This window comes from Nycticebus coucang, chromosome 17, assembly GCF_027406575.1.
Source record: "Nycticebus coucang isolate mNycCou1 chromosome 17, mNycCou1.pri, whole genome shotgun sequence".
Lineage (NCBI taxonomy): Eukaryota > Metazoa > Chordata > Mammalia > Primates > Lorisidae > Nycticebus > Nycticebus coucang.
This window is the reverse complement of record NC_069796.1, coordinates 80,257,754-80,283,042: the sequence shown is the minus strand read 5'-3', so window position 1 is coordinate 80,283,042 and position 25,289 is coordinate 80,257,754. Positions and strand designations below refer to the sequence as shown.

At 45.1% G+C, this 25,289-nt stretch overlaps 1 protein-coding gene across 4 annotated transcripts; it reads left to right on the top strand.

Annotated features, from left to right (window-relative positions):
• Positions 1-7,587: 7,587 nt before the first annotated feature.
• On the top strand, positions 7,588-25,268 carry KIAA1191 (KIAA1191 ortholog). 4 transcript variants are annotated; one of them, XM_053567259.1, is made up of 9 exons: positions 7,588-7,780; positions 8,751-8,858; positions 9,464-9,541; positions 12,849-13,027; positions 16,293-16,419; positions 20,401-20,525; positions 23,274-23,380; positions 23,545-23,687; positions 23,800-25,268. In XM_053567259.1, the coding sequence occupies exons 3-9, from the start codon at positions 9,514-9,516 to the stop codon at positions 24,006-24,008; spliced, it is 918 nt and encodes a 305-aa protein (XP_053423234.1). In that variant the 5' UTR covers positions 7,588-7,780; positions 8,751-8,858; positions 9,464-9,513; the 3' UTR covers positions 24,009-25,268. The 4 variants fall into 4 exon arrangements, with proteins under 4 accessions (XP_053423234.1, XP_053423235.1, XP_053423233.1 ...); XM_053567260.1 differs by having other exon boundaries at positions 7,588-7,862; XM_053567258.1 differs by having other exon boundaries at positions 7,588-8,858.
• Positions 25,269-25,289: the final 21 nt, after the last annotated feature.

Sequence of the window (25,289 nt, the reverse complement as noted above, 5' to 3'; positions counted from 1 at the left end):
TTTTGATTGTAGTTGTCATTGTTGTTTGGCAGGCATGGGCTGGGTTCAAACCTGCCAGCTTTGGTGTGGCTGGCACTCTAGCCACTGAGCAACAGGCGCCAAGCCTTTTTTTTTTTGAGACAGAGTCTCACTTTGTCACCCTTGGTTGAGTGCTGTGGTGTCATAGCTGACAGCAACCTCCAAGTCTTGGGCTCAAGCCATTCTCTTGCCTCAGCCTCCTGAGTAACTGGGACTACAGGTGCCCACCACAATGCCTGGCTATTTTTTTTTTTAGAGATGGGGTCTCACTCAGGGCAATCCACCTGCCTTGGCCTCCCAGAGTGCTAGGATTACAGGCATGAGCCACTGCTCCGGCTGCAATTTTCTTTTTAAAAATAATTTGGAGGCTCGGTGCCTGTGGCTCAAGCAGCTAAGGCACCAGCCACATACACCTGAGCTAGCTGGTTCGAATCCAGCCCGGGACCGCCAAACAACAGTGACGGCTGCAACCAAAAAACAGCCAGGTGTTGTGGTGGGAGCCTGTAGTCCCAACAACTTGGGAGGCAGAGACAGGAGAATCGCTTGAGCCCAGGAGTTAGAGGTTTCTGTGAGCTATGATGCCAGGGCACTCTACCCAGGGCGACAACTTGAGGCTCTGTCTCAAAAATAAATAAATAAATAAAAAATAAAAATAATTTGGAGCCAATAATTTTGTTTTTAGCACTCAAAAATAATTTTGTGGATCCTATAAAGCTTTTGGGCCCAGGTGCTCCCTCCTGCTTCTCAAGCCTCAGGTAACCCTTCCGGCCTCCTTCTGCTTACTTCTTCCCAGCTGCATTTAAATATGCTCATTTATGCCATCTAGATAGACTCTACCTTAGCCAAGTAAAATCTCTACCTCTATACTGGGCCCAGTGCCACTACCTTTCTCTCTCTCCCCTCCCACCCCACCAAAGCCCAATTGCAAAATTATCTATTCTCTGCCCTTTTCCAGATGCCTCCTCCATGCCATGGCTCTCAGGGGAAAGATCCAGCTCCGTATCTTGGCCTATAAAGCCTTATCCAGTATGGGCTCTGCCAACCTCAAAGACCCTGCTTGCTGTTCCCTACCTTCTATCTCCTCTTCATCTCAGTTCCTCAGACAGAAGCTTTCTCCCACCCTTGGGCTTTGACCTTTTGCCTTTGGAACTCTGCCTGGAGCCCTCTCACTTCTTTGCCTTCATAATTCCTATTTCTCCGGACAGTCTCTCCGAATGTCCCAGAGTGAATCAGGCCCCCTGTTGCTATCACTTCATGACACATGACTCACTGTGATTAATCACAGTTGTTCATTCATTGCATTCCTATGGGGAGGAGACTCCAGGAGCCCCGAGTCAATGTATGAGTATGTTAGTGCTGCCATAACAAAATGTCACAGATTGGGTGGCTTAAACAACACAAATTTAGTGTTACACAGTTCAGGAGGTGAGAAGTCCGAGATAAAATTGATGGCAGTTTCTTCTGAGGCTTCTCTCTCTGCCTTCTTCCTGTGCCCTCACATGCCCTTTCTCCTGGTCTCTTCCTCTCCTTATAAGGATACCAGTCATATTGGATTTGGGCACACTCTAATGACCTCACTTTAATTCAATCATTCTTTAAAGAGTTCATCTGTAAATGCTGCTACATTCAGATGAAGTGGGGGCTGGGATTTCAACATGTGAATTCTGGGAGCACACAGTTTAGCTCTTTTTTTGTAGAGACAGAGTCTCACTTTATGGCCCTCGGTAGAGTGCCGTGGCATCACACAGCTCACAGCAACCTCCAACTCCCGGGCTTAAGCGAATCTCTTGCCTCAGCCTCCCGAGTAGCTGGGACTACAGGCGCCCGCCACAACGCCCAGCTAGTTTTTGGTTGCAGTTCAGCCGGGGCCGGGTTTGAACCCGCCACCCTCGGTATATGGGGCCTGCGCCTTACCGACTGAGCCACAGGCGCCGCCCCCACAATTTAGCTCTTAATAGTCAGGAACTGTGTCTTCTCAGTGTATCCCAAGCATCACGTGGAGTGCCTAACACAAAGTAAGACACAGGATATATTTTCTCTCTAACTAACTGTCCCAGACTAGCTGCATGACATTGGCCTGGTTCCTGCTGTTCTTTGCACTTCAGTTGCACCATCTATAATATTAGGCTGGAGAAGTAAGTCTCTCTGGATAGTCTGCCAGTTGATCCTCTAGCCCAGCATCCTTAAGTTAATTTCTTTAGCGAAGTCCTTCTCCCTCACCACTAACGGGAAGTGTTATTTCCCATTGCTTCTTTCCTGGGACTGTTCCTTCAACACTCTTGCCCCAGAGGAGTTAAAGTGGAGAAGCTGTAAGGACAGTTAGCTGCCTAGAGTCAGCTCTTGGCTAGTCACTTGATCATAGTGCCCAGCACCCAAACTATCACCTGGGCACTCAGCCCTGGGTTTGAATTTCAATTCTGCTATTTCCAGGCTGAGGTACCTTTGCCAAGGTCCCTTTGAGAGTGTTAGTTTTCTTTGCTACCGGATGGGCAATAGACATGGATAATTCCTGAGCACTGCCAGGTTGAGTGCCTCATCTTTGATGATACAGGGGACAGGCTTCCAGCTCGAGCTCTCAGAAATGCAAATGCCACATTTACAACCATCTGAGTAGCTAAGTTCTTGTCTGCTGTTAGTGGACCTTTCTGAGGGCTTTGGCTGGCCAGAAAGGGCAGTGTCTAGAGCAGGGGTTCTCAACCTCCCTAATGCCACGGCCCTTTAATACAGTTCTTGTGGGTTGTGACCTGATAGTCTACAGGAAGGCGGGTGGGCAGGATTCATCCCATTCCTTGGATCCTCCCCTATGAAGTAGGAGTGCAGGATTATGGCATCCAGAATGGAAGACCCACAACTGTGGAGTATGTATGAGAGATCTGAGCAATTCCAATTTTTGAGGCTCCAAGTTTATTCAAGTATGAAATGCCTAAGGAGATGGAAAAGATGATTTAGAGACAAAATCTTTTAGAAAATTAGTTTCCTGGCCAGGCGTGTTGCCTATAATCCCAGCACTTGGGAGGCCGAGGTGGGTGGATCACCTGAGTTGATAGGTTGGAGACCAGTCTGAGCAAGTGTGAGACCCCATCTCTAAAAATAGCCGGGTGTTGTGGCGGGTGCTTGTAGTGCCAGCTACTCAGGAGGCTGAGGCAAGAGAATCTCTTGAGGCCAAGAGTTTGAGGTTGCTTGAACTATGACGCCATGGCACTCTACTTAGACTCTGTCTCAAAAAAAAAAAAAGAAAGAAAGAAAGAAAGAAAATTAGTTTCCTCATTAAGTGTATATTGTTAAGGCAACCAGATTTACTAGTCAACCACACATAGGTACCCTTGATTATTGTCTACCACTAAATAAGAACCATACAGTCAGACCTTGAAGACCACTTTTTCCACCAAGCTGCCGTTCTTGGGGAAATAAAGCAGCTGTTCACAGAACTGGAACCAGGCTTGGCTGAGACCAAACTCAGAGTCAGAAAAAAAAAGCACAGAAGAGGGGTAGAGGGGAAAGACCTATTGCCATAAGAGGTCTACCACAGGAGCTGAGAAAGACTGCCTGACTTCAGACGGCTCAGAGGTGCCCTTCTCAGCCCTTGTGATTCAGTTGTGACTAACTGAGTCCCCTGCCCCACCCATCCCTCCAGCTAGAACAGGAAGACTCATGAGTAAGTCTAGGCTTTAGAAGACTTAGCTCTCCAAAACAAAACAAACCAAAACACAAACAAAACCCTCCCAATACAACCTACTCATTTAAAAGGGAAATTCCCGCAAGAATCTAAGGTTGAAGAATCCAAGTTTACTCTATTCTTTGTGGAAAATAACAATTTTCTTACATGGCTACTTTCTACTAAGGTCATGACATAGCTTCAGACCCTGGTACCACAAAAATCAGGGATAAGTGGGTGTGGTGGCTCACACATGTAATCCTAGCATGGGAGGCTGAGGTGGGTGGATTGCTTGAGCTCATGGGGTTTGAGACCAGACTGAGCAAAATCGAGACCCCTGTCTCTACTGAAAATAGAAAAACTGAGGCAAGAGGATCGCTTGAGCCCAAGAGAGGGGGGTTGCTGTGAGCTATGATGTCTCCATGGCACTCTACCCAGGATGACAGCTTGAGACTCTGTCTAAAAAAAAAAAAATAAATTGGGCGGCGCCTGTAGCTCAGTCGGTAAGGTGCCGGCCCCATATACCAAGGGTAGCGGGTTCAAACCCGGCCCTGGCCAAACTGCAACCAAAAAATAGCCGGGCGCCTGTAGTCCCAGCTGCTCGGGAGGCTGAGGCAGGAGAATTGCTTAGGCCCTGGAGTTGGAGGTTGCTGTGAGCTGTGTGAGGCCACGGCACTCTACAGAGGGCCATAAAGTGAGACTCTGTCTCTACAAAAAAAAAAAAAAAAAAGTAGGGGATAAAGTTGTTTTAATCAGACAATAACTTCCACAAGAGGCTTAAGTTTTCATGTGTATGTGGATAAGAACTAAATGAGGTGATCCTACTTTATGATTTATATAGGTTGCCATAAGTTTCTGTGCAATTTAAGTGAACTTTATGGCCACCCTGTATAAGGGTGTAAAGTGCTATTTCTTCCCCTTCTGACTGTGGGATGTGATATGCATCCCTTCGTTGCGGTGAAAGGGCAAGGGGTCACTTTGCTTACACAGGGGTTAAAAGATGTAGTTTACTTTTAAAAGTTCTAAATTAACAAAGTAACACCTTTAACCAACCTCACACTGCCATGTAATTTTACTATTCATAAACTAATATTATAGAATTTATAAGACTTTAGGGTCGGTGTCTGTGCTCAGCGGCTGGGGCGTCAGCCACATACACCAGAGTTAGTGGGTTCCAACCCAGTCTAGGCCTGCCAAACAACGACAATTGCAGTAAAGGGTAGCTGGGCATTGTGGCAGCGCCTGTGGTCCCAGCTGCTTCGGAGGCTGAGGCAAGAGAATCACTTTTGCCCAGGAGTTTGAGGTTGCTGTGAGCTGTGATGCTACAGTACTCTATGGAGGGCGACATAGTGACACTCTGTCATGTACCCTGCTCTGGAAATGGCACTTAAATTTAAAGTTGCATTAGCAAACCTCTCGGTAATGGCCAGTGTACCTGGCATATTTCAAAGGTGAAATCTCTATGTGAGATCCACCCCAACCCCCTGCAGCCCTCATGAGATGAGACTTGGTGGCAAACTTTAGATTGGGGGTAGATTGGTGGATGGATTTTTGCAATTTCTTCCGCTGCCTTAACTTTGTTGCTTTGTCCTATTTGTAAATCCTTCAGAGAAAAGAGAAGTCTTTTTTCAGGATGTGACCTCCCCAAGCCTCACTTTCCCTAGTTGAAAAGGGAAATGATATTAAGATTTCCTTACTTAGGGGAGGCGGGTGCAGAGTGCTCCCCTTTTTGGTTCAACTACTAGTATTGATATCAGAATTTCACTCTTCAGTAGGTCCTTGGTCTCGGGGATTTGAAGAATGAACCCATGGACCACAGATCAGTGGTAAGATAGGACTTTTTTTTTAGAGACAGAGTCTCACTTTGTCACCCCTGGTAGGGTTCTGTGGCATCACAGCTCACAGCAATCTCCAGCTTTTGGGCTTGGGTGATTTTCTTGCCTCAGCCTCCTGACTAGCTGGGACTACAGGCGCCCGCCACAATGCCCAGCTATTTTTTGTTGCAGTTTGGCTTGGCTGGGTATGAACCTAAGATAGGACTTTTATTAGAAGTTAGAAAGGAATACAGAAGAAGTAAAAAGTACCAGAGCTTCTGGAAGGGGGAAAGAACTAAAGAACTCCCTCAGGAGTCTCCAGGTGGGCTCTTTTGTCTAGGGGTCTTAAGTCTAGAGGATTACACATGGCTGGCAGTTGGTCCATTACAGTCTTTGTCCCTGAGAAGGGATTAGGGTGTGTGCTCCTACCCAAGGTGCAACCACCCAAAAAACCATCACAGGCTGCTTTGTTCATGATCTTATCAGAACCCAGAGGGTGTGTCCCGAAAAAGGCAGTCTGCTTGTGCCTGGAAATGGGGGTCTGACCTCTGAGCTCATCTGGGCCTAGAGAATGGGGTCTCCCTGTCTAGCCCTGAGTAGTGGAATCCTGTATCAGTATGAACCCTGCCTAACTCAGCTGTTTTTGGAAGACAGTCCCTGATCACTCCACTGCCTATTAATCCAAGAGAATTTTCATCTCTCCCAGTCTCAGCTTTAACTTTGTGTTTGGGAAGATTAGGATGACCAGCGCCAGCACCTGGCAATCCTTTCAGAGCCTTGTGGGCTTGGGTTTGTTGGTGTCACTTTACTGTGCCATCTCCACCTTCTCCCAGCCTGTGGCAGACCCAGGCACAGAACAGGCCCTGAGGAAGTGGTGGTAAAAGGTAGCTTTTCCTCTTGGAGCTGGCGGATTCTCTTTTTGGTACCATATGTTGAAAAATAAATGCTAAAATTCCTTTATAATACAAAAAAACAAGTACTTAAATATAAACAATTTTTTTTTTTTTTGTAGAGACACAGTCTCACTGTGGCCTCACACAGCTCACAGCAACCTCCAACTCCTGGGCTCAAGCGATTCTCTTGCCTCAGCCTCCCGAGTAGCTGGGACTACAGGTGCCGGCCAGAGCACCCAGCTATTTTTTTGTTGCAGTTCAGCCGGGGCTGGGTTTGAACCGGCCACCCTTGGTATATGGGGCTGGCGCCCTACCGACTGAGCCACAGGTGCCTCCCTATAAACGAATTTTTTTCTTTTCTTTTTTAAACTTTATTCAATGAATATGAGGGTACAATACTTAGGTTACATTGTTCTCACTTCCAGGGCAAAGTTCCATTTAGAAGAGCCCCTCACCCTGGGGCGTGTTATACACCCTCATAATGTGCACATTAGGTGAGATCCCACCTCCTGCCCTCCCTCCCTCTGCCATATGTCCTCCCCTTCCCCCTTCCCTCTACTGTGGAACTGGACTATATTTTATTGTTCTTTAGGGTTTTATTGTTCTTAGGAACATGTAATTGTTTATATATTGATTTCATATTAGTATGGAATACATTGGATATTCATCTTTTCATTCTCGCAGTACTTAGAAGAACGTATTTCAACTCCATCTAGGTAAATGTAAAAGATGTAAAGTCTGTCTTTTTTAATGATTGCATTAAAAAATATAGTATTTTTTATTGTTGATCCATTCATGGGTTGATGGGCCCTTAGGTTGCTCCCATGACTTGGTAATTATGAATTGAGTCACAATAAACATTCTAGGGTAAACGTTTTTGTGGTAAAATGATTTGTTTTTCTGGTTAGATAGCTAGTAATGGGATTGCAGGGTCAAATGGAAGGTCTACATTTAGATATCCGAGGATTCTCTATACTTCTCTCCAAAGGGGCTGTGTTAGTTTGCAGTCCCCCCAGCAGTGTATAAGTGTTCTCTTCTCTCCACATCCACGCCAGCAAGAGCGGGCGGATTCTGCGCTCAGATGTCGCGGCTCAAGCTTGCAGGGCAGCCGAGGGGGCCGGGCCTCCAGACGGCGGACTACAACTCCCGGTAAGTCTGCAGCGCCGCCCGCGGGAGCATCGCGAGATGTGTCGCCTTCTCGGCTTTATCACCGAGGCCGCCGGCCTGCCCGGCAGCCAGTGTTTCCTGGTCCGTCGGGAGGACTTTGGTGTCGCCGGCGCTCTCACCATGGCTTGGGTCCAAACTGCGCCACAACCTCTAGGGAGACGTGGGTCCTCGGAGCCACTTTAGTGTCGGACTTAGGGCTGCAGGCGGCGGCGGCGGCGGCGGCAGGAGAACAGGTGACCAGATGGCGGGCCTGCCCCGCCCGGGGCCGCGTCTTCTGCCCATCTGGAGGGGCGCGCGTCTGGCCCCTCCGCTGAGGTCTGAGCCCGGTGACCCGACCTGCCTCTCTTCTCTGAGCTCGGCCAGGCTGCCCCCCCGGATCTCTAACCCCGCTGGCTTGGGTCAATGGGGCTTTCTCTGCTGAGGCCCAGAAGCCCCACCACGGAGCGTCTCTTTCACTTGGTCGGCCCGGCCCGGCCCGGCCCGAGACCTCACAGTCCTTGTTCTCACCTTCCTTTCTCCAGCCCTCGCCTCGCTCTACCCTCCAGCTTGTGCTAGGCGTTGGCCCTCCTAATCTCCTTAGTCTTTCTTATTCTCAAGGGGTGGCCGAGGCTGTGGAGTCAGATCTTGGTGGCGTCGTCTGGTATCTTGGTTAGGAGAGCTGGGGCCGGGGGCTTTGGGAGAAGGGATGTATTTGAGTGGAGAATGCTCCCTGGACTAGTCGGGTGGTGGAACTTTTCTCCGAGATGCGCTTGAGTGAGGAACAAACTGTTTTGCCCTCTGGCCCTGTCAGAATAGAGGGGCAGGGTAGCAAGTTGAAAAGTACAGTAACTTGACTTTCTAAGGGCGTTGTTTCAGATTATGCGTAAAAGTGGGGATGAAACGACCCGTCTTTGAGATGGGGCACTTAAGTAACCTTAGTCAAATCTCTTAACGCCTTTGATTTTTAGTTTTCTCTTTAAATTTGAGATAAATAACGCCTGCTTTGTCGTGTTGCTTCAAGGGTTAAAAGGCAACCTAAAGCGCTATAAATACAAGTTTTAGCAATAAAGAATGAATTTATCTACTGTGTTACCTCGGCCCTTGCTGTGAATTAAGAAAATGAGTGTAGTACCCCTCGTCAGGTTGTTATGGGGAATAAATGAACATACAGGGATGTTTGGCACATTCTGAGGGGTTATACCAATGCTGGTTGTTTGTTACTAGAATCTCTGGATGGACCTTTCCTGGGAAGTTTTGCTAATTTGCAGCAGCTGGACAATGTTCCTCATTAACATCTGTTTGTCAGCGTAACCGTCACATAATTTCACTGTGGTAAGGTGACTTTTACACCCTGTATATAGTATGGTGTTTTACCTTTGTTTTCTCACTAGTCTTAAGATCAGGCATGGAGGTGGCAAGATCTTTGACGCTGTCCTATTTTCATTGGCATGTTTGTCATTCACTGCTTTTGTACGTATGTTTCAAATTTGTTCTTTCTTTTTTTTTTTTTTTGAAACAGAATCTCCCTTTGTCGCCCTTGGTAGAGTGCCATGGCTCATAGCTCACAGCAACCTCAAACTCTTGGGCTCAAGTGATCCTCTTGTCTCAGCCTCTCAAAGTACCTGGGACTACAGAAGCCTATCACAATGCGTGGCTAATTTTAGAGATTGTGTCTCAGTCTTTGCTCAGGCTGATCTAAAACTCCTGAGCTCAAGCAGCCCACCCACCTCAGTCTCCCAGAATGTTAGGATTATAGATGTGAGCCACTGTGCTGCCCTTATGTTTCAGCTTTGTAAACAAATCATGAAATTCTGCAGCCCTCACCCTAAGGGAAACTTTGTGGGGGGAAAAAAAAATTCTGTGTTCTAGTCAAAAGAACACTTCAGAGAGATTCTTTGGTGTTTACCATAAGAAAATGCCTTTTGTTATTTTATCAGGGATTCAGCTCGGAATTCTTTATAGAAAACACCTGGATCCTAGTCTTTCAATGGCTTCAAGACAACCAGAAGTACCTGGTAAACTTAATTCTTTTTTGGTTAAGTTCTGTTTTGCCCTTAATGATTTAAGCTAGACAGAAACCATTTTATCTGAACTGTATATTAATGGTTTCTCTCTGCCACCCAGGCAGGTATTTAAATTTAATACATTGTCACCTGTTAAATATTATCTTATTAACCACTCAGCTATGGTATGAACCCTTAACCTTAGAACAGTCATTTCGTTTAAGGTTGTGACAAGTTTCTTTTTTAGGGGTAGCAAATAAGAATTTAGAATAAGTTGTATAGTTCTATAGTATGTATCAAAGTGATAAAACGGGGGTGGGGGGTGGAGTAGAGGTGGGATGGAATGAAGATCTAGGCAAAAAGGCACCATTCTACTTTAATGGCAGATCGAACTTAATCATGAAAATGGTCATAGCTCATTAAAGAATGAATCAGTTTCTGGGTTACTGAAGTCATTGATTCCTGCTTGAACTGTTTTATGGGAAGAGAAAGTGATTTTTAATGCCTGAATCACTTAATTTCTGATTGTTAGTAAAGTATGATGATGAAGAAAACTGATGGTACCTATTTCTCAGGGATGTTGCGAAGATTATAAATATTATATAATATTATTACATGATATATATAAACATTATATAAAATATTTTTAGCATGACTGTTGGGAGTCTTTAAGATGTTTTTGAAATTGTTGCCCAAATTGGGTGGATTATTAGAAGTTTCCTCATGTTCCCTAGTGTAGCTGCATCTCTAGTCTCTAATCATCAGTTTTTGTTGTGGCTCATCTTTCATTGCTGCTGTGATTACCATAAACTCTCTGTAACCATCGTGAGCTATAGGGTTGCACTTGTTAGCTTTATGTTTTGTAGTGTGGGGAGCATGGAGTGTTGCATGCAGTGTGTGAGCACTGGCTTAGGTATCATCGCAGTCCTCAGCCCATACTTGCTAGCTGGGCAGTACTGAGCAAGTTGCTTAAGATGTGCCTCAGTTTCCTCAGCTGGAAAATGGGAAAAATATGTGCTAAATGAGGATTAGATAAGATGAAGGGTGTCAGTGCCTAGCAAGGAGGAATACTTAGTAATTATTATTTGCTTGTGTGTTTGAGGTATAATGAACATATCATAAAGTCACTCATTTCAAGTGAAAATTTAGTGATTTTTGGTATATTGCAAGATTTTGCAAATATCACCACTATCTTAACTGCAGAACAATTTCATCATCCCCAGTAGAAAACCTTATACCATTAGCAGTCATACCTCATTTCCCCCTCTCCTTAGCTCCTGGGCAACCAGTAATCCTTTTTCTATTTCTATGGATTTGTTAGAAATTATTATTAATAGTAATAATGGTACAAATGGTCAACTAATGGTTTAAATGAAGTCTTTGGTGGTCTTAACTGCCAGGCAAGTTGATGTCTTAGCATAAAATTATATAATTTTAGCACCAAGAAAATGTCATCTTGAAGGCAGGCTGTGGATATTCGTTTTGATATGAAAAGATTAGCAAACCAAACAAAATGAACTTGGCTGTCTGGTCTGGCACAGCTGAGAGTGCCCTTGAAGGGAGGTGCCTGCGTTATAATGGGACAGTGGACAGTCAGTTCCAGTGGACAGGAACAGCAGGGTCAGTTGGTAGTGTTTTGTGAGAGTGGTTGTCAGCACTTTCTGTGATGGAAATTGGCTCTGCTGTTTAAATCATACTGAACACTTGAAGTTAGAAATGGTGCCAGATGACATATTTCTTTTTCTTTCTTTCTTTTTGAGACAGAGTCTCAGTATCCATGCCCTTGGTAGAGTGCTCTGGCATCACAGCTCACAGCAACTTCAAATTCTTGGGTTTAAGTGATTCTCTTGCCTCAGCTTCCCGAGTAGCTGGGACCACAGGCGCCTGCCACAATGCCTGGCTGTTTTTTGGTTGCAGTTGTTGTTGTGTAGAAGGCCCAGGCCAGGTTCAAACCCACCAGCGCTGTTGTATGTGGCCAGTGCCCTAGCCGCTGAGCTATAGGCGCTGAGCCAAGATGACATATTTCTTGTAGTGCTGTTTTCTTTGGTGAGGTAGAGAAAGCAGAGGGCTTGGAGTCAGTGGGCAAACCCTGGCTATTTTCTTTATGAACTTGGGTAAATAAATCATTTTACTAGGCTGTAGGTCCCTTAACTTTAAAATGGAAATAAGAGGGTGGCGCCTGTGGCTCAGTGAGTAGGGCACCGGCCCCATATACTGAGGGTTCGAACCCGGCCCTGGCCAAACTGCAACAAAAGAATAGCTGGGCGTTGTGGTGGGCACCTGTAGTCCCGGCTACTCTGGAGGCTCTGAGGCAATTGCCTAAGCCCAGGAGTTGGAGGTTGCTGTGAGCTGTGATGGCACGGCACTCTACTGAGGGTGACAGAATGAGACTCTGTTTCTAAAAAAAAAAATGGAAGTAAGAACTTCCTATTTGGGCGGCCCCTGTGGCTCAGTGAGTAGGGCCTCTCCCCATATACGGAGGGTGGTGGGGTTGAACCCAGCCCCAGCCAAACTGCAACAGAAAAAATAGTCTGGTGTTGTGCCGAGTGCCTGTAGTCCCAGCTACTTGGGAGGTTGAGGCAAGAGAATCACCTAAGCCCAGGAGCTGGCACTCTACCCAGGGTGACAAAGTGAGACTCTGTCTCTAAAAAAAAACAAAACAAAAAAACAACCCCCTCCCCCCCAAACTTCATATCCTCCTTTATCTCATATCCTTAGTTTTGTATGAATTGAGAATCTTAGTATTACAGTAGGATGTGGCTATTTTGAGATCAAGTAGGCTTGGAGGCCTGGAGAGGTGGCTCATGTCTGTATTCACAGCACTCCGGGAGGTCCAGGCAGGTGGATTGCCTGAGCCAGAGCGAGACCCCATTTCTAAAAATAGCCAGGTGTTGTGGTGGGTGCCTATAGTCCCAGCTACTTGGGAGGCTGAGGCAAGAGAATTGCTTGAGCCCAAGAGTTTAAGGTTGCTGTGAGCTAAGATGTCACAGCACTCTACTGAGGGTGACAAATTGAGACTCTCTCAAAACAAGAAAGAAAAACGAAATCAGGTAGGCTTGGGTTTTGATTCCAAACTGTACTTGAAAGTTGTGTGACCATGCTCAGGTAGATATAAATTGAATTTTCTGGAATGGGAAACAGATTGGGCTACTGAGTGGTTTAAGTGGAGAATCCAAAGTATCAAGTGTAGAGGAAAGGATTAGTATTATTACTTTTCCTTGACTGGATTCCAGAACAAGCTGTATTTGTTCTGCCCTACAGTAAAGCTACTACTGTATTCAGTTGCTGAACCCGTTGTGACAGGTGTCTCTGTTCTTAGCTCTTGAGCCCAGTGGGCCTCTAGGCAAGATGTCCCTGCCCATCGGGATATACCGCCGGGCATTGAGCTATGATGATGCCCTTGAGGACCCTGCGCCCATGACTCCTCCTCCATCCGACATGGGCAGCATCCCCTGGAAGCCAGTGATTCCAGAGCGCAAGTATCAGCACCTCGCCAAGGTACCTGACTCTGCTAGCTGCTTTTGGCAAACCTAACTCCTTTGTTCTTCCTCTGCTGCAGAAACCTTCAGTGGCTCCCTGTACCCATAGAATTGGGCAGCAGTCACTTCCTGTAAATGTTTTCTGTGCCTCAGCTACAATTGGTGTGTCTTTTTTTTTTTTTTTCCTTTTTGATTAAAAACTGGAATGGCCATGTATTCTACCTGAGACTCTTCTGTCTGTACCTCCTCCATTCCCAACCAAGTTAAATCCAAGTTCATTAGCACAATCCAGATCGGTGTGATTTAGGTGCCATGTGCCTCTCCCCAGGCTCCCTACCCAGGATCCAGTCATGCATGTTACTTAAGATTTCTTGTTATTTACTTAGGTTTTTTCTACCTCCACTTCTTTGCCTCATACTGCTCCAATACTGCTTAGGGTGCTTACCATCCCATCCTGTCCTCTCACCCTCCCCTCACTCCATTTGCCTTAGTCTTAGTTCAAAAGTCTCCTTTGTGAGATTTTCCTGATCTCTCCATCCTGATAATACTGTCACCTCTCCCTTTGAGCTTTTCCCTGTCCCGTGGACCCGTCATAATCCCCGTATTACTTTGTCATCCTCTATTAGTTTCTTGAGGGCAAGTGGCCATGTGTAATTGTATACTTAAATAAGTATCTAGGAGAGGGCCCAGCATAGACTGCCCCTAAAATGTTCCTTTTGTGATTGAGGGGAAAAAATTAGCTCTTTGCTGAACACATGTTGTGCTTTTCCTCATGCTGTTTCTCATGCTTTGGATGGTTTTTCCCATGGCTGTCTTATCCCTGGTAAGAGCTGCTTCCTTCCCAAGGCCCTTTCTCATGGATACCTTGATCTGTTCTCACAGTCCTTTTGGGTATTTTGGTTTCATAGGTTCTCGCCATGGTCTTTGCAGTTGTTACTGAGGCCTGTGCTTCCTGAGTTCAGGGACTCTCACCTCTGACTCCCAAACCACTAAGAATGCAAGAAAAGTTATACTTTGCTTGAATAAACTAGGCCTGCCAAGTTCATATAAGGCCATTTAACCTCCAGCTATACAGTTTCACTGGACTTTGAGCTGCATGATCACTCAGGGCTTGACAGGGACTACACAGTGAGGGTCTGCTTTAACAGACGTGGGTGTGAATTCCAGATGACTTTGGGCACATAGCTTTACTGCTAAGCCACGATGGCTTCATCTGAGTGATGGGAATACATTATGTCATAGGGGTGTTGTGGGATAAATAAGAGATTTAAGGGGTTGGCAAATACTGTATTAGGTGTGTAGCTGATATTATGACTGCTGGCTCCCAGTTTAACTTTCACTTAGTAGAGCTGTATTTGATTGTTTCCAATGAGTTTTTTTTCCTTTGATATACTTTCAGAACAGAAAGCTCCTTTTTAAGCAAGCATCCCCTACAGCTCCGTGGGGAATTCCCTATATCAGTTATCTATTGAAATACAATCCAGTCAGTTCAGGAGAAAATAATTCTATGTAAAAAGTAGTAGAAGTACTAGGAACAAAGGACCCCTGCGGCTGCCTACAGTGTCAGAGCAGTGGGCCCAGCTGACTAGAGTGGGAAGTAAGACAGGGCTTTTGGTAGTGCTTTCAAGGGCAGCGTACCTTTTCATAAATAAAGGCTGCTGATCACTTCCTAAGACAATGAATGGGCCTCTGGTTTCCTGTTGTGCGTTAGCTGGAAGAACTGACAGTTTGGAACAACTGTTCTCTCAAAGAAGAGCAAATGAGGCAAACTTGACTCATTACATGCATTCTTTCATTTGCTGTAACTATCTACATATTAGGAATCAACCATTTTCTTTTTTTTGAGACAGAGTCTCACTTTGTCACCCCTGATAGAGTGCTGTGGTGTTATAGATAGCTCACAGCAACCTCCAACTCTTAGGCTCAAGTGATCCTCTTGCCTCAGCCTTCCAAGTAGCTGGGACTATAGGTGCCGGCCACAATGCCTGGCTATTAGAGACAAGGTCTCGCTCTGGCTTGGGCTGGTCTTGAACCTGTGAGCTCAGGCAATACACCTGACTTGGCCTCCCAGAGTGCTGGGATTACAGGTGTGAGCCACCACACCTGGCTTATGGAATCAAAGTAAGGAAACATAGGTTCAGGTTTTATTTGAGTAAGGATACAGCTGAAAAGTATGAAATCTGTTTTATATAGGGTTACAACGTTTCACTATTTCCAATATTTTCTTCCCTCCTTTCTGGCCATCTTATTCCCTTAGTTCCTCTGGAGAAGCAGAGAGTAGAGAATGACTTTTTTTTTTTTTTGCAGTTTTAGCCAGGGCTGGGTTTGAACCCACCACCTCTGGTATATGGGGCCGGTGCCCTACTCCTTGAGCCACAGGCACCACTGAGAATGACTTTCTTTTTTTTTTTTTTTTTGGGCGGGGCTAGGTTTGAACCTGCCGCATCCGGCATATGGGACCGGCGCCCTACTCCTTGAGCCACAGGCGCCGCCCGAGAATGACTTTCATTCTCTACTCCCTGCTGGGCCTGAGCATGGTTTCAGGTGTTTAGATTATAGGAGGTGGATGTTTCCAGCTCTTGGCACATTAAAGATCATGAGCTAAATAGACGGTTTTAAAAGACCATTACTTCAAGTGTGATCTTTGGACCAGCAGCATAAGCATCATCTGGGAATTGCTTTGAAACATAGATTCTCGGGTTGTAGCCAGGACCAACTTGTACCTACTGACTCAAACTCTGAGGTGGAGCCCAGCAGTCTGTTTAACAAACCCTTCTGGCAATTTTGATGTTTGACGAAGTTTGAGAACCACTTACAAGTGCTCTCATTAAGTAAAATCTGGTAGTGGTCAGTGCTTAGTAATGTTTGTCTTGCATTCTTTTGTTTGTTTCACTGAGAATAGTACCATAATATACACACAGTTATGGGCTGAGATGGTAGTAGGTGTCAGAACTTCAAATTCTGGCTTTCTCACTTTCATACTTTTTTTAAAATGATTTTTTATTTCAATTTCAGGTTAATGTGAGAGTTCAAATAGATTTCAACATTTGCATTTGTTAGGTAGAGTCCTTCTTGTAGTGTGTCACTTTTATAAATTTAAGCTATTCATACATCTTTTGTCATATGGGTGATACCTGTTTAACTGGGTGATGACTAACTGCCCCCTTCAAATAATTATTCACTTACAGATAAAATATATTTCCAGTAACTTCTTCCCCAAAAGAGTAAGCCTAGGGATGTGATCACCTGCCCTGCTCAAGTACTTCCTTGCCTCTCTTGAACAGGTGGAGGAAGGCGAGGCCAGTGTATCCTCCCCTGCTATGACTCTGTCATCAGCCATTGACAGTACGGATAAGATCCCAGTGGTGAAGGCTAAAGCTACCCATGTCATCATGAATTCTTTGATCACAAGTAAGCACTTTTCACCCTTAAAGTAAAGTGAAGTAAGGGTAGGGGAGAGTTTAGGCTTCCTACAATCCAACTATGGACGATTCTGCAAACTTGCCTACCTTACCATGTCCTAGCAAATGTCATTTAGGCTGCTGAATCACCCTCAGCCTTGAAGCTCCATTTAGGTGGAAGATTTGCCAGATATTAAGCATGTAAGCTGATGTAGGTGCCTTCTTGGTACTTTGTTGATATAGTCTCATTTTCCTATGTCTGACAGTGTGGCCTTGGGCAAGTTACATTAACTATAAACACAGTTTCTCCCTTTATAAAATGGGGACTCTAGCTGGTGGGTTGAGGCTGAGGTTAGGTGGCCCAGTGAGCAGTGGCTGGGAGCTGCTGCCATTCTTGTCGCTAGCTCTGCTGGAGAAAGCAACACACTGAGGCCCCTCCCATTTGCCTTGTCTATGTATATGTATGTATGTGTGTGTGTGTGTGTGTGTGTGTATATATATATATTTTTTTTTTTTTTTTTAAATTTTTTTTGAGACAAAATCTCATTTTGTCGCCCTCGGTAGAGTGCTATGACGTCACAGCTCACAGCAACCTCCAGCTTGTGGGCTTAGGTGATTCTCTTGCCTCAGCTTCCCAAGTAGCTGGGACTATAGGCGCCCGGCCACAACACCTGGCTTTTTTTTTTGGTGTTGCAGTTTGGCCGGGGGCTGGGTTTGAACCCACCACCCTTGGTATATGGGGCCAGCACCCTACTCACTGAGCCACAGGTGCTGGCCTCTGTATATATTTTTAATTAAACAGCTCAAAATTGGTCCGCCAGGAAGATGACCCGGTTTTGGTGCCTCAGGTGTCTTTAGTCTTAAGAATATGTGATTGTTCCTAATGAGGCCTGACATAAGAGTATGCAGTTTTTTTTTTTTTTTTTTTAAACATTATGACCACTTCTTTGCTCTAGAGCAGCCATATTCAACCTGTGGGTCACGACCGACGCGAACTGTATTAAAGGGTTGCAGCATTAGGAAGGTTGAGAACCACTGCTCTAGAGGGCTCTTCTAAATTGTTGTGGGAAGTTAATAATTATTAGATACATAGCTCTGCTGGTTAGCAGTAGTGCCCCTACTGGATAAGGTACATAGAGGTTCTTTTTGGTTGGCTCAGTTTTGAAGTCAGAAGCCCTTGATTTCAGGGCATCAGTTTGTCTTGGGCAATTCCTACAGAACCAAAAGTCCAAACTCTCATTTTGGTTTTCTTATTCACACATAAATGCACCTTTTGAATCAGCAGCTCCTGCTTAATATTTTGCAAGCTTGAGAATGTGTTCTAACAGTGTTAGAAAACTTAGTTGTTCTTTAGCACAGTATAACTTCTTTACTGATAATACAGTTTACCAACAGTTCAGATGATAACACCCTAATACACTAGTCACTAATGTCATTCAGATACTTATTTGTCTTATTCACTTCCACACATATGCATATATTTTTTTCTTTTTCTAAGAGACAGAGTCTCACTTTGTTGCCCTGGGTAGAGTGCTGTGGCGTCACAGCTCATAGCAACCTCCAGCTCTTGGGCTTAGGCGATTCTCTTGCCTCAGCCTCCCAAGTAGCTGGGACTACAGGTGCCCACCACAACGCCTGGCTACCTTTTTTTTTGGTTACAGTTTGGCTGGGGCTGAGTTTGAACCCGCCAACCTCAGTATATGAGGTTACTCACTGAGCCACAGGTGCCGCCCATGTATGCATATTTTAATATAATTCCCGGTATAGTAGACATACTGTTCAGTTTTTCTCAACTAATATTACCATAAACTTTTGATGGTACTATAGTCTTAAATTTTAAGAAAAAGTTGCATATAAGATCTTGCTATTGGTATGCTATAGTTTATTAAATTCTTATTTTGTACTTTTTTTTTTTTTTTTTTTTTTGAGACAGTCTTGGTTTGTCACCCTTGATAGAGTGCTGTGGCATCATAGCTCTCAACAATGTTAAACTCTTTGGCTCAAGTCATTCTCTTGCCTCATCCTCCCAAGTAGCTGCGACTATAGGCACCTGCCATAGGCCCAGCTGTTTTTAGAGACAGGGTCTTGCTCTTGCTCAGGCTGGTCTTGAATCTGAGACGCATAGGCAATCCACCTGCCTCAGCCTTACAGAGTGCTGTGATTACAGGAGTGAGCCAATGAGGTCCACCTTGTAAATTTTTATTTATTTATTTATTTTTTGTAGAGACAGAGTCTCACTTTATCGCCCTCGGTAGAGTGCCGTGGCGTCACACTGCTCACAGCAACCTCCAAATCCTTGGGCTTAGGCGATTCTCTTACCTCAGCCTCCCAAGTAGCTGGGACTACAGGCACCCGCCACAACGCCCAGCTATTTTTTTGTTGCAGTTTGGCCAGGGCCGGGTTTGAACCCGCCACCCTCGGCATATGGGGCCTGTGCCCTACCCGCTGAGCCACAGGCGCCGCCCTATTTATTTATTTTATTATTAAATCATAGCTGTGTACATTAATGCGATCATGGGGCACCATACACTGGTTTTATAGATCAATTGACACATCCACCTCATAAATTTTTTTTTTTTTTGGCCGGGGCTGGGTTTGAACCCGCCACCTCCGGCATATGGGACCGGCGCCCTACTCCTTGAGCCACAGGCGCCGCCCTCACCTCATAAATTTTTATGTGACTACCTGGTAAGACTGGAAAACATCTTGGTGCACGGGTGGCTCAGTGAGTAGGGCGCTGGCCCTATATACTGAGGGTGGTGGGTTCAAATCCAGCCCCGGCCCAACTGCAACTAAAAAATAGCCGGGCGTTGTGGTGTGTGCCTGTAGTCCCAGCTACTTGGGAGGCAAGAGAATCGCCTAAGCCCAAGAGCTGGGGGTTGCTGTGAGCTGTGACGCCCTGGCACTCTACCGAGGGTGACAAATTCACCTGTCATTCATTCCGCAATAGACCTAATTTACTGATGGAGATAATCAGAATGAACATGGAGCATGTCAGCTGTGCTGTGCAGTGTGATGGGCTGTTTTACTCAGGAGAGATGGTGGATCAGAGGACGTTGACTAGTTTAAGGCAGGCTGTCTGGTTTGAGTCTGATTGGAACTATGGTGCCATCTTGCCTGACTGTGGCCAGTTTCTTTTTGGAAAAGGTTTTTTTTTTGGAGACAGTTTCACTGTGTCGTCCTCAGTAGAGTGCCACCGTTACAGCTCACAGCAACCTCAAACTCTTGGGCTTAAACGATTCTCTTGTCTCATCCTCCCAAGTAGCTGGGACTATAGGCGCCTGCTACAACGCCCGGTTTTTTTTTAGAGACAGAGTCTCACTTTGTCGCCCTTAGTAGAGTGCGGTGACTGTGGTGTCAGCTAGAGCATCTTCCAACTCCTGGGCTTAGGCACTCCTTTTGCCTCAGCCTCCCAAGAAGCTGGGACTATAAGGTGCCTGCCAATGCCCCCAGCTATTTTTTTTTTTTTTTTTTTTTTTGTTGCAGTTTGGCTGGGGCCAGGTTCGAACCCGCTGCCCCTGGCTATTTTTTTTTTTTTTTTTTTTTATTTGTTGCACTTGTTTAGCTGGCCTGGGCTGGGTTCGAATCTGTTGGCCTCGGTGGCTGTCACCGTAACCACTGTGCTATGGGCACTGAGCCATGGTAAAAGTTTTGTATTTGGAGAATTTTACTGTCTGAATGTTAGCTACCTTCTCCATGTTGCAATTCTAAATATAAAGAAAATGTCACAGGATACAATTAAGGAGGATGAGGAGTGTTCATGTGGAGGTTCTTTAGCTATCTCTTTAGGAATAAGATTGTGAGAGGGAGGGTTTCCTTTTGGTTAGAGAACCATTGTCTGAGGTTAGGAATTACTGCCATGCCGCTGGTTGAACCCTCCTCCTTGGATGTGGTCTTTTGCTTCTGGGGAGAACAGCAGCTATCTGTGTTGTCCTCCTCAGTTTGTGATGGGAGAGGGGAATGGCATGACTATCATTTCCTCTGTTCCTAGAACAGACCCAGGAGAGCATTCAGCGTTTTGAACAACAGGCAGGGCTGAGAGATGCTGGCTACACACCCCACAAAGGCCTTACCACCGAGGAGAGCAAATACCTTCGAGTGGCAGAAGCACTCCACGTAAGCTGCTTTCTTAGGAATTTCCAAAAAGCCAAAACCTTCAGCATTCATGGCTTGAAATGTAGCTGTGGTTTAGAATTTCTAGCTCAGCTAGCTGGGGCGCTGAAGAACGGTTGGAAGAGAGCTAGTCAAAAGAGTTTAGAAATGGGCTAGTCCCACCTTTGGTGACACTCCAAGGCTGAAGGCTCCTAGTTTTTGCTTCATCTATAAAATGTGTGCGGGGGGTATCTGTTTTGTTTGGTTCTGGTTAGAAGGATCACATGAAATTCTCTGCTTATGTGTACTTCATGAACTATAAAGCAAATGTAGATTGTTTTATGTGCCAGAGTGACGACCTTGAGGGAGAGAGAAATTGGGCAGTCTTAACAGAGATGACAGTTTAACAAATAAGTACCAGAGTATACCACTATTATACTGAATAGTGTTTTGTAATTTGTGAAGAACTTGCATTCACTTAATGTTCACATTGATCTTTTGAGGCAGATACTACTTTCCATAAGTGAAGAGAATGAGGTCCATGGTCAGTCTTGCTAATATCCTACTTCCTATTGTTTTTTTCCTCCTTATTCCAAAGTAGCCCAAGAATCTGGCTTTTGTAGGGGCTAATCAGGAGGGCAGAGGTAGACTGTGAGGGGGCAGCACATAGCTCAGAAATATGGACTGCCTTCTGGAGGCAAGGATGGGCCCTAATCCATCTTGTAGTCAAGCTTTGTTGTAAGAGTTCTAACTAGGGTGTGAGGGGCGCTGTCGGGGACGGTCACGGCAGCACAGAAGGCAGGGAAGGATGATGATATACAACACATGGAAAAGGAGATGACATGGATATTGGTGCCCAGGGCTAAGGATATAAGACATTGTAGAATGTTTGCATTTTGTAATGAGCATTCCACATGATTCTTTTGCAGGCTAAGTTTATTTATTTACTTTTTGAGACAGAGTCTCACTCTGTCACCCTTGGTAGAATGCTGTAGCATCATTGCTCACAGCACCCTCTAACTCCTGGGCTCAGGAGATCCTTTTTGTTTCAGCCTCCTGGAATAGCTGGGACTACAGGCAGGTGCCACCACACTGGGCTAGTTTTTTTATTTCTAGTAGAGACACAGGGTCTTGATCCTGCTCAGGCTGGTCTTGAACTCCAGAGCTTGAGCAATCCACCAGCCTCAGCCACCCAGAGTGGTAGGATTATCAGTGTGAGCCATCACGCCTGGCCTTCAGGCTAAATTTAAAAGCTAAGTTATTGCTCTAGGGGATCAGGGTTGGGTTGGTGGCCAGTTTAAACTCTTAGACAAGACAGATGCTTCCAGAGAGGAGCACTGTCAGCTTTCAACACGTAAGCGAGAACTTTCTAAGATTAGGTCAGGCAGAATTCCATGTGAATAGTGGATGGTAGGACTGACTTGGTTGGCGTGGTCTATTTTCTGCATCTTGCCCACAGGAGTACAACATGAGGACAGCTGAAATGCTAGGTGTAATTAGCACCATTTTGTGACAGATTGTCACCTTATATAAACTTGTATGTTGAGTGTTTGAGAAAATTCAAATGTGGGGCAGCGCCTGTGGTTCAGTGAGTAGGACATCAACCCCATATACCGAAGGTGCCAGGTTTGAACCCAGCCCCAGCCAAACTGCAACAAAAAAATAGCTGGGTGTTGTGGCGGGTGCTTGTAGTCTGAGCTACTTGGGAGGCAGAGGCAAGAGAATCGGCTAAGCCCAAGAGCTGGAGGTTGCTGTGAACTGTGACGCTATGGCACTCTACTGAGGGCGACAAAGTGAGACTCTGTCTCTAAAAAAAAAAAAAATTCAATTCAAATGTGATTATTTGTTTAAAATGTAGCGTGGACTAGGCATTTGCATAATAGACATGGAGGGCAGAGCCTTGCACCAAAACCGAGATTTGTCTTCTCTGACTAAGCTACTAGTTTGTTAAGAGGTATGCTTACAATGCTGAGGGACCCCCGAGTGGTCAATTATAGGAGAGGAGAGACTAGAGTAGGCTCCACAGAGGAAGTGTTTAGCCAAAGAGGAATAGCATGTCTGAGTGCTGGCTTTGAGAGGCTGGGAACCACAGGGTGTATGCACGGTAGAAGAGGCCGTGAGAGAAGACCTCAAGGCCCTGCTTAAAAGGCCTTTTTGGCCTTTCAAGCTCTGGCTCTCCCATATAACTGGCTGAGTGCATGTGGGGAAATTACTTCACTTTTCTGAAAGTAAGTGCTCTAGTGAGCTTTTTGTACAGAGGTATTTGAGATATGGTATAAAATGAATACATTTTTTAAAAGACAGGATTCCATCTAGTATGGCAAAACAAAGGGAGCATTTATTAGATCATCTGAAGTCATTCCACCTATGTTTTTCCTTGTGCCTCAAGTTAAAATGTGAACCATATTGTTTATGCCCAGACTTAGCTGTTTAGCATGTTTTAGATTTTATCTTTTTTTTTTTTTTTTTGAGACAGTCTCACTATGTTGCCCTCAGTAGAGTGCTGTGGTGTCACAGCTCACAGCAACCTCAAACTCTTGGGCTTAAGCAATTCTTTTGCCTCATCCTCCCAAGTAGCTGGGACTAGAGGCGCCCATCACAATGCCCAGCTATTTTTTTTTTTTTTTTGTAATTGTCGTTGTTTGGCAGGCGCAGGTTGGGTTCAAACCTGCCAGCTCTGGTATATGTGGCTGGCACCCTAGTTGCTGAGGTATAGGCACCAAGCCGATTTTTAGTCATTTTTAAAAAGTCTCTTTTTACCCATCTGAACAGAAACTAAAGCTACAGAGTGGAGAGAGAACAAAAGAAGAGAAGCAGCCTGTGTCAGCCCAGTCCACCCCAAGCAGCACCCCTCATTCTTCACCCAAGCATAGGCCCAGGTGAGCCCTTTCTGTGACCCCTGTCAGTGTGCTTCAGAGGGGAACTAGCGGCAAGATGAAGTTGTATTTAGGCTTGTGGATTCTGAGTGAGAAGGGCTAGCTCACACATTTCTACCTGTGTAGGAAAAGAACATATTAGGATATGTTTTATTTCTCTCTTCCAGAGGCTGGTTTACTTCTGGTTCTCCCACAGCTTTACCTGGCCCAGATCCTAGCACCATGGATTCTGGAAGTGGGGATAAGGACAGAAACCCATCAGATAAATGGAGCTTCTTTGGACCAAGATCCCTCCAGAAGTATGATTCAGGTAAGGCAGCTCCTTCAAAAATGAAAGCAAAGTGGCAGGCGTTTTACTGTGTTGTAGCTCAGGAGCTGCCTACTGGTTTTGAAATCTTTTGCTCTCTGGTTTACTTATGTAGGAAGTTTTGCCACCCAGGCCTACCAAGGAGCCCAGAAACCCTCTGCAATGGAACTGATCCGAGCACAGGCCACTAGGATGGCTGAAGATCCAGCAACCTTCAAGCCACCCAAGATGGACATCCCAGTGATAGAAGGGAAGAAACAACCCCCACGGACTCATAATCTCAAACCCCGTGACTTGAATGTGCTCACACCCACAGGCTTCTAAAGCTCTTTCTGTTCCAGGGATTCTAGAGCCCCTCTTCCCTTTTACCTTGGCTCTGACATAGGACAGGTATATTTAAAAAAAAAAAATCTCTTAAACTGAGGCTACACCTGAAGACATAATTGGTTTTTGAGAAACAGTAGTGCAGAGTTTGCCCTTGCTGTGTGGAAGAAGCCGTTTTGTACTGCTTTAAAGTTAGGTTAAATCTCAGCACTTGTGCATGGGGACTTCATGATCTATTTTTGTATTATTTACCCTAGATAAGACTGTGATTGTTGCTTACCGAGATAGTGTTTGTGCTGCTCTAAAAACACAGGCTTCTTGATCCTTTTACCACCGTCAATGTGAGCACTGACAAATCATGGCATAGAGATGCTCACTGACTAGTTCAGACAACTTTAGGCCTCTTGACTGCTGGTGCTGTGTTCCAGCCTTGTCAGGTAGGTGGGCCTAATATCTGTTTGAGACCTGGGTACAGTAAAAAGCTAGACTTGGCTCTTTCCAGGCTGAAACTGGAGCCATCTTGCATTTTGGTAGATCTAATAGACACTTTGTCCTACAGCCACTTCTTCATGTGGTACCTCCTGGGCCAGTGCTATTGGAGGAAAGTTTCTTTTTTATGCCACAAAACACTAGTCTTGCATATGCTTTCTTGTACTTTAATGTAAGATTAATTCCAGTTTGGTTGAAAATTTTCTAAGGGAGAAAATTCAGTCTACTGATTTGATAAATGGATGTTAAGATGGTAACTACAATTAGTCTTGAGTTCATATGAAAGTAGTATCACCTTATTTTGATTTCCTTGTTCATCATCAGTTCAGAGCCTAAAACTTTTTTGGGGCGGGGGTGGTTAGAGATGGAAGAATTGAAAATTCTTTGTATGAAAGCATTTGTCACCAAAATGAACCTCATACCTTTATGTAGTGTATACCTTACTGGGGAAAGGAAATAGGGAAACCGCCTTTTTATTTCTCCTCACTGTGTACATGTTCAGTCACTGTCTTGAACACTGTCTCACACTTGATTTGGATAGTATTTTATCAGTACATAAGGAGCTGACCTTTCCATAGAGATGTCCTGGAGTCTCAAATTATCAGAACAATTAATTTATTTGTGTCTTTTGTCTCTTATTTTGACAATAAAAATCCTTATGACTTTCTCAAATGTGGGTATCTATTTCTTTGTCCTTTTAAGAATACTCTGTTCTGCCTATCTGTAGTCATGGAACTTAAGCATGGTAAACTTGGATTTTGAAAAACTGTTGCCTTTTGTTTTGTCCTTTAA

Bases quoted from the DNA above. Each gene is read 5' to 3' on its own strand.
- KIAA1191 (XM_053567259.1), top strand. From the start codon at position 9,514: ATGGCTTCAAGACAACCAGAAGTACCTG. The intron at 13,028-16,292 runs GTACCTGACTCT...TCTCTTGAACAG, and splicing joins AGTATCAGCACCTCGCCAAG to GTGGAGGAAGGCGAGGCCAG. The intron at 23,688-23,799 runs GTAAGGCAGCTC...TTACTTATGTAG, and splicing joins CCTCCAGAAGTATGATTCAG to GAAGTTTTGCCACCCAGGCC.